This window comes from Rhamphochromis longiceps, linkage group LG3 (genome assembly GCF_057381845.1).
Source record: "Rhamphochromis longiceps isolate RC_006_pf linkage group LG3, R_longiceps_female_GT1.1, whole genome shotgun sequence".
In the NCBI taxonomy this organism is placed as follows: Eukaryota; Metazoa; Chordata; class Actinopteri; order Cichliformes; family Cichlidae; genus Rhamphochromis; species Rhamphochromis longiceps.
This window is the reverse complement of record NC_140559.1, coordinates 46,006,694-46,015,805: the sequence shown is the minus strand read 5'-3', so window position 1 is coordinate 46,015,805 and position 9,112 is coordinate 46,006,694. Positions and strand designations below refer to the sequence as shown.

Sequence of the window (9,112 nt, the reverse complement as noted above, 5' to 3'; positions counted from 1 at the left end):
TGTTTATTATGTATCTTTTAACACAGAAACTTTATAATTTACATAGAAAATACAAAAGTAATATGTTAATATCGTATGTTTAAAATGTAACTCCTTCTCACAACCATATTGTAATATGAAAAAAATTCTGCAGGATATTGTTTATAATATTTTCACTCTTTATGCAATGTTACATTTTCTAAAGAGTCAAGGCTGTCAGTTTGATTGGTGGTTTAGGCCACGATGTCAGCATGATTTGCGAGAAAGGACATCCAGTGCTTTTGAATGAACGGGCTTAAAGAGGAGGGTGAAGCTGGAGGGGCTCAAATGGCCATTGCCCTCTGTGTCCACTTTTCCCATCAACACGTAGTTACGGCCTGGACAAGAGACAATGAAGAAATACAGAGCAAGTTGTTATCATTTACATCAGAGCAGCTTGTGATTTTTAAAGGGAAACATTTAAAGGAACAACACTGAAAATGAACAATTCCTGTTAAATAACATACCAATCCAGAACTCTGTTTTACTCCTATTCTTTATGTAGTGGTTATTTATTTACAATAATCCCAGAGGCACCAATGATATATGCTGCAATATGACACCTCTATATGGTTTTATTATCTACATTATTGCCTTTAATCGCTGACTTTTATTGGTTAAATACAAAATCATATCATCTGCATACAGTTTGACATTGAACTGGATTTTAGCACTGGTAGTACCCGAAACATAGAAAGCCATCATTAAGAAATTCCAGTTTGTACACAGTATTTACAGACGTTTGACAACCTGCTCTAACTGTATTATGTGGCAATATTTCTGTAAGATGGAGAGCAAGAAAACTGTCTCATTTTTTACCTTTGATTAGTCCTGGGCATTTCTTGCAGGTAGAAGTCAGTGTGACTGTTTTGGCGGGTCCTGATTTGGTGACGGTGAGGCTTCCTGTCTTATACGCCTTGATCAGTGACACCTCGATGGTTGCTGAGCCCCTTGGACCAGGATCTATAAACGTAACCTTACCCGTAATCACTAAAATAAAGAAAAAAGAAAGATGTGGTCACTAAGGGAAACAATTTAAGATTTTTTAAAAGTTATCATTGCAAGGTGTTTAGACTTCTTTAAACTTTGGTCAAAAATTTAAGACTTTCTGAGTGATTATCTGAGGAATCTGCTTATGAGTGAAATATCCATTGCTAAAAAGCCACCCTAAAGTGGTCGCTACTAATTTGAAGATTGGTGGTTTGACCTCTGGGTGCCCCAGTCTTCATGCCAAAGACTGGGAAAGACACTAACCATAAGTTGCTCTCAGATGCATTCGTCTGAGTATAAATGTGTCTGAATGTTAGAAAGCACTTAGTTGTAGAGTGGGCTAGAATCACAAAAAAGGCATGTTTCAATGGGGAGAAAATGTGTAGAACCAAGTGACATTTTGTAGGTGTAAAGGTGTGAAAATAGATGGAGAGGAGTTCTGCAAAGCCCAGACTGCAGCTTGTTTTGTAGCTCACCAAAGTCATGAGGGCAGAAGCTGGTTTGGAGGGTTCCAGTCCGCTTACAGGGTTGTGTACACAGTGGGTTCAGTGGTAAAGCTGTAGGAAAAACATGCGGCAACAAACACTTTCTAGTACAAGTAAACACAAATACATACATGGGGGTAAAAAGCAGGTTAAAAATTCAACACTCATTTTATTGTACTTACGTTTCTTGCTCACATTGGGTTTCTTGGTCACTGCTTTGGTTACTCCTGGTTGAGATGATGCTGTGGGTTTCATCTTAGGTTTGACTGTTGGTTTAACTCCTGCCTTAGTGGTTGGCTTCACTGGTTTCACTTTGGGTTTTATACTGGGCTTAGGTGTGGGTTTAACCTTGACTCTTGGTTTAAGAGTTGGTTTAATGACCTTGGGTTTAGGTGTAGGTTTGGGCTTTGGTGTAGGTTTAACTCCAGGTTTAGGTTTAGGCTTTAGTGTTGGTTTAATTTCAGGTTTAGGTTTAGGCTTAGGTGTAGGTTTAGGTTTAGATGTGGGTTTGATGTTAGTAGTAGTGGGTCTGTTTAGTGGAGGTTTCTTTACTAGCGGTGGCCTTCCTGGTTGCCTTTTGGGTGGTTTGGGGGTGGGTTTGGGCTTGGGGCTTGGTCTGAGTTTGGGAACTGGTTTGGGGGTGGGTTTGGGCTTGGGGCTTGGTCTGAGTTTGGGAACTGGTTTGGGGGTGGGTTTGGGCTTGGGGCTTGGTCTGAGTTTGGGAACTGGTTTGGGGGTGGGTTTGGGCTTGGGGCTTGGTCTGAGTTTGGGAACTGGTTTGGGAATGGGTTTGGGCTTGGGGCTTGGTCTGAGTTTGGGAACTGGTTTGGGGGTTGGTTTGGTGGGTATTTTTGTCGTGGAGGTTATCTGAGGTCTGTGGATAAAGTCTCCTCCTGCAGTGGGTGTGCGGGACCCACGAGGCACGCTGGAGTAGTGGGCCATGAATCCATCTGAGGTCACGCTGAGGTCAGACACAAACTGGAGAAGCAGCTCGTTCCCATTTGTCACTATAGTGCTATGAAAGGAACAGGGAAAGTAGAAAGAAAGGATAAAGCGACAGACACGTGGAAGAAACGGGACGTGACAGTATAAACACGTCAGCAAAGCTCTGCTGTAAGGTATGTATACATGTATTTAGCTTAATTCAAAGTAGCTTATATCTGAACAGTATCTCACCCTGGTGGCTTGTCTCCGCAGAATTTCCCTATCCTCCTCGAGTCATCCGTTTCTCCCCCATTAAATAAGGCCACATAGTCATAACGACAATACATGTCAGGCTCCAGATCCAGTTTCTCAAACTGTACCTCAATCACCTGGAAAATAGGTGGAAACAGAAAGCTATGAAAGTCTTGGCAGGGCATGGCGCTAGCACATGTTTACTTCTGACTAATTTTCATGAGCCGTGTACAGTGCAGCCATCAGGAGGTGGTGGTGGAGTTCTGAAACACAGAGGTGCATTTACTCCCTCTCTTGCCCTTGCTTCCTTCCCTCCTTCTTTTAGTTCAATCTCTTGGCACACATGATCACGCCTGCAGGGACTCAAAGAGGTCTTTCATTTTAACTTCGGCACAAGGCCGCTGTCACACTCATACACGATAACTGCATTAAGTATCCTACAAGGAAAGTACATTTCCTTGTGATGGGCCCCTTTACTGCCATTTATTTCCAACACAAGGCATTTAACATACTCAACTGCACATGCAGTCAATTGAAATTTGATTTTGACTAATATTTGGTGCACGTAAATTATAGAAATACAAATTAAAATGATACCTCAGCGCCCGTGCATATTTTCTAATTGTATATTTCACAAAGATTTAAGCCCAGTTCTTGTTAACAATCATGTGCAAATTTTTTTGTTTTGAGGTTATTGCATTCCTGGTGCATTGTCAGCTTCACTGGTTATGTAGATTAGATCCACAAGAATCTATTTGTTCTTTGATTGGAAATATTGGCTATATTATTCGTTTTTATAGAGTTAACTATTTAAAGTGTTGAAGATACAGAAAACACCTTTGGATTTTATTATTAAACTGACTGAAGCACCCACTGACAAACTAGAGTATTTATAAATCATTCAATCTAAACTATTTGACTGGGCACTTTCCTGCGTGAGTAGGTAATACATGTTTGGTGTTTGCTAACAATTAGGTGCTTTTAGCTGCCAGGTACAACATTTTAACCCTTGGAAAATAAACCCTATAAGGTGGATTAATTGCTCTCTTTTTTTACGCTAGTTGGAAGGCTATGTACAGCGTATATTCCTTAGCATTTGTTCCTCAGTGCAACATCATGCTGTCAAATTTTTCCACCGGGAAAATTTATGCTAGCTAGCCTAGCTAGTGAACCAGTCCTACATGTGTCCTTATTTCCGCTGGATGTTACTTTCCACTTATGTCACTTCGTTTTCTAATTTGTGTTCTTGTCAATAACTATCTGTAGACGGCCTAATTTGTGGTATTTAACTTACAAGTTCAGAATAGCCACAAAAATCAACATATTTTACAGTCTTTTCAAATGCATATGAATGTGAAGAATGCCACTTTTAGGCATGGCTGTAGAAAATGTCAGAATTCAAATTAATATGTTAATTAGGGTGACATAACCAAAAGAGATATGTGGGCCATGTGGGGAACAGTAGATATCTGACTTTTTTTTTTTCAACATGTTGATGCTTCATTCTAGATATATGTACAGCGGGTAAAATAAGTATTGAACACATCAGCAGTTTTCTAAGTAAATATTATTCTAAAGGTGCTATTGACATGAAATTGACCCGATGTCGGTAACAACCTATCAAATCCACACATGCAAAGAAATCAAACCATAGTCCATGAATTAAGTTATGTGTAATAATGACAAAGAGAAAAAGTATTGAACGCATGAAGAAAAGGAGGTACAAAAAGTAAGGACACCAGCTGAAATCTTCAGTAATCAGAAAGCAATCCTTCCACTTATTGCAAATTAATATCAGGTGGTTCAGTCCCAATAAAAAGGTGTCTCATTACCAAGGTGTCAACAAGAAACATCTAATGAAGGGTAAAATCAATGAGCTTTCTTAAGACCGTCGCAGCCTTATTATGCAAAACATACCGATGGCATTGGTTACAGAAGAATTTCTAAACTACTGAAGGTTCCAGTGAAGTTTGGAGGTGGCAACATCCTGATGTAGGGCTGTTTTTCAGCGTATGGCGCGGGAACCCTTCACATACCTGATAAAAATCTAACAGGATGATGAAGACGACACGAGGGTTTGACATTTCAGCAAGACGATGAGCCCAACACATCCAAGGAAACTCAGCTGGTTTCACAGATTAAAATAAAGCTGGTAGAATGACCCAGCCAACCACCTGACCTGAATCTAACTGAAAATCTATGGAAAGCTCTGATGCTCCGAGTTCATAAAGGTGTCTTCAGGATTTGAAGACTGTTTGTGTGGAAAAATGAGCCAAAATCATGCCTGAGCAATGCATGTGACTATAGTTTCTCCATAAAGGAGGCGTCTTGAAGGTGTCATCAAAGGCTTTTGTATGAAGCATTAAATACATTTCAGTAAGCGTTTTTGATATTTTTTTTCTGTGTCATTTCTCATTATTACACATAACTTAATATTTGGATATCTGCGGTTTAATTTCTTCGTATAAATAACGGGGAAAAAAATACGGTAAAATGGTAAAAATATTCACTTAAACATGTCACAATAATTTGACAGATAAACTAATATTAAGGCACTGATATGCTATAAATAAATAAAATGATAAATTCAGCTTTCTTTAATATAAGCGAGCAGGTCTTTAATGCTACTCGATCATTAGGAATCTAATAATAATAATAACAGAAATTCGGATGTGAACCGCTCTCAATCTGTATGAAGTGTAGTGTGATCAGCTTACATTGCTCGGCTCTACGGAGATGTGCCATGAGCAGCTGATGCCTGCTGGGTAATTGGAGTTGGGCCAGTTGGGCGTCTTTACGGAGCCCTGTGATTTGGTCAGTCGTCCTCCACAGAACTGGTTCTCTGTGGAAATATGAAAAAGAAGATGGAGTTAAAAAATAAGAGTGTGCTACAATATGTTAAGGTGAGACAAAAGCCAGGTGATACAATAAAAGCATGAGGCTGCCCTGTGTTTGCAGGAGAATAACAAAACTGTGTCCTGGAGCCCCAGTAAAATATTTGCAGGATTACTTGTCCTCACCTTCCATATGTGGCTTCCCTGCATTGAAAGAAGCCAGAAATCCTCTTCCACCAGTGGCTTCATCCGTCACCATCTCCAGCATCATGGTGTTGGAGGTGGAGATGAGGGCACCGGGCCTGAAGGTCCCGCAGAATCGACCTAACTTCTGCACTAGGCGGGAGTGACCGTTGTAGACGTCCAGGTAGTCATAGCGGCAGATGGGGTCAGCCTCTAAGTCAAAGAGGCGGAAAGACAGCATGACCACATGATCCTCGGGGACCTGGAGGGGACAACAGACTCAGTATGACCCACACACAGGAACAACCTGGTTTTTTGTTATGTAAGGCAGATTATTTCTTCAACATTGATACTGCTTGTGTTACTCTGAAAACAGCAAGAAAATGCTGAAAGTGAAGCATATCAATAATGAGTAAAAACTACAGATGTGTTTTTGAAGGAAATAGATCCAGAAGAAAATAGATTACCAAAATAAAATAACCAGATTTGAAAATGTCCTTTCATTGAAAATGATCATCTATGCAACTGTTATTCACAACACCGAGCTCGTATTTGTATTATTTTGACTCTGACTTGTTTTATTTTGTTTCATGTGGTTTGATGTTATATCTGAATTTGTAACATTGTAATAATGTGGCTTGTTGGCCAGATCTGAAAAGTAGATGTTATCCTCGAGGGACCTGCCGATTAAATAAAAATAAATAATATATTTCACAGTTAAAATGACAAAAAAAAAAAAAGGAATAGCACAGGTGTTACTTGAATTATCAACACAAAAGGAAACACTGCAGTGTTTGTTTTTTCTTCTCCCCAAAAAGTCCCATTTCACTATTTCCTGTTTCCTCCCCTCACCCCCAACCAGTCACAGCAGATGGCTGCTCCTCCTTGAGCCTTGTCCTGCCGGAGGTTTTTTTCCTGTTTAAAGGGAGTTTTTCCTTCCCACTGTTGCCAAATGCTTGCTCATAGGGCAGGGGTGCCGAACTGCAGGTTTTAGATAACACCCAGGGTCAACACACCTGAATCAAATGATTAGTTCATTACCAGACATCTGGACAACTTCAAGACATGTTGAGGAGGAAATTTAGTCATTTAAATCAGCTGTGTTGGATCAAGGACACATCTGAAACCTGCAGGACACCGGCCCCGAGGCCTGGAGATCGACACCGCTGTCATAGGGGGTCGTCTGATCGTTGGGGTTTTCTCCGTGCTGCTGTCTTTACTTTACTACAGAAAGCTCCTTGAGCCTTGGATCCATTTAAATAAAGCTGAATTGAATTTCAGTAAATGGAATGGAGTTCTTGAAACATGTTTATTTACATGTGGATGAACCAATAGTTGTCAGGACTCACAGAGGAACTGTAAATTAATGTTTTGCTTCTTGTTTCTGTGCTGTTGAAGCACTTTCTAATAGTCTGGCTCCCCCTGTAGCTATGAGGAGATGGTACGGTCCAGTTTGGGCCAAGCTGGTTTATAGTAGGATGATGAAGGCAACTTAATATGAGCCTGTTGTTGGTGGTTTGATCATTTTTGGGGCGGCTGTGGCTCAGGAGGCAGCACAGATTGTATACTGATCTGAGAGCACTGTAGTCAACCTGACCTTGCTTTCATTAAATGTTTTTCTATTTTTTTCTAAATCACATTTTCTTTAGTTTTCTAGTGCCACACAGCAATCACATCCTTTTGGCACTACAATGATTTGGCTTCAGTTCAAAACATTTAGTCATCTACATAGGTGCTACCACTGTTTCGCTATCCCCGTGTCCCAGACTGAAACATCACAGCTACTTTCAGTGACTCACAGTGATGTACCAGGTGCATTTGCTGTTGGGTTTGTACAAGCTGGGAAAACCTTCACTGGCCACGATGCCGGAGTCTATGACCAGGTGGCCTCCACAGTGGAAGACTGGCCTGAAAGAGAAAGAGAAAAAGAAATCCTGCCCTTCACTTCATGTGCCGTGGGCTTCAGGAAATGCTGCTTTTGCTTATGCAGCTATACTGAAGAGCATTGAGGCAAAAACCTGCACACACACACACGTTTAGATGTGAAAAACACAGTCTTTCTCTGTTCTCCAAGGCTGGGAAAGTTCCCAGTAAACTCTCATGGTATGTTTTTTTTTTTCATAGAAGTTGGCCAAACCAAGCCAGGACTGTTAATACACAGTATATGTGTTATCGCCACACTCTGACTGCACCGCAAGAAAACTGTACGCGTTCGCTTTGCAAACACCGCCGCACAGCAGCCCAATCACACACGGTTTGGTGGCACACACACCCACTCTTTCGCACTCGGATAAACACACATCAAAGCAGCGCCAGCTTCAACTTTTAATTTTGCCGTGCGGGCCAGGCCCAGACTCGTTAATTTAGATGTTGGCTGATCTGGCATCTGGTTTTCCTCCAGAAACTCTGCAGCTGGAAATTAGGTTTAAATTTTACTCCATAGCAGCCAGTGAGGCAAAATTTACAATCCCTTACATTACAGAGCTGTTTTTCTGTCTCTCAAGTTCTCCAGGCATGCATGGTGTGTCTCTTGTGGTACTCTAAGGCCACACTTAGCCAAAATATTCCAGTTTTGGAGTCCCCTCCCTTCTGACCCTCAGGAGCTTAGCAGGCCACAGGCATTTGTTTGTCTCTCATGTTCAATTTACACCTTGTTTGTGTGGAACTCTGCACAAACAAAGAATTTCAGGAAGATTTACTTCTCAGCTGCAACAAGAAAAACAAACTATATGACACGAGAGCACTGCTGCTGGTACATCTACCCAGATTTAATCACAATAAATTACAGCACGCTGTCATTATGTGTCCGCCTGCCTGTCTGTGTGTTTATGGGATGCCGACCACATCTTTCTAACGCTACACCCTTCTATTTCTACCGAACTTTCGGTAATCACAATACTGCGACCAGGAGAGGAAACAGTCTCACACATGCACAGTAGTTAATCCAGACTGATGTGGGCTTGAAAATTGCTTGCCACATGTGCATATACTGAAAAGAAAATTGGTTCACAAAGGGCACATTGACAGCTCATACATACAGAATAACTTTGCTGCGCACACCTTACCTTGCGTTAGTGTTATTAGTCTGAGCATCAGTCCATCCCAAGGACAAAATGACAAGAAGGCACATGGGGGTCCACACCCAGTCCTCCATCCTGCTGTCCTCCCGGATTGGGAAAGACGAGAGTGCAGAAGGGAAAGAAGGAGGGAGAAGCAGCGCAGAGGCGTGGAGAGGGGTAAGGTTTTGGGAAGGGGAGGCAGGGAGAGGAGGGGAAGTGATGGTTGGATGGTGGGGTGTTACGGAGGGAAGGCGAAGAAAGGCAAGGGTGCGTGAATGAAGTTGGTTAATGCAGGTGACTAGCAGTAAAAAGTGTTGTTTACACTGATTCACAGCCAGAGTGGATCTGTACAGTGTGCTTGTGTTGC

The 9,112-nt window shown here is 41.5% G+C and overlaps 1 protein-coding gene across 1 annotated transcript; it reads right to left on the bottom strand.

Moving 5' to 3' along the window:
- On the bottom strand, window positions 1-8,858 carry pcolceb (procollagen C-endopeptidase enhancer b). Its single transcript, XM_085399782.1, has 9 exons — window positions 8,752-8,858; window positions 7,486-7,594; window positions 5,690-5,948; window positions 5,387-5,511; window positions 2,670-2,806; window positions 1,676-2,508; window positions 1,485-1,565; window positions 838-1,008; window positions 1-356 (listed from the first exon to the last, which is right to left on the bottom strand). The coding sequence occupies exons 1-9, from the start codon at window positions 8,838-8,840 to the stop codon at window positions 226-228; spliced, it is 1,935 nt and encodes a 644-aa protein (XP_085255908.1). The 5' UTR covers window positions 8,841-8,858; the 3' UTR covers window positions 1-225.
- Window positions 8,859-9,112: the final 254 nt, after the last annotated feature.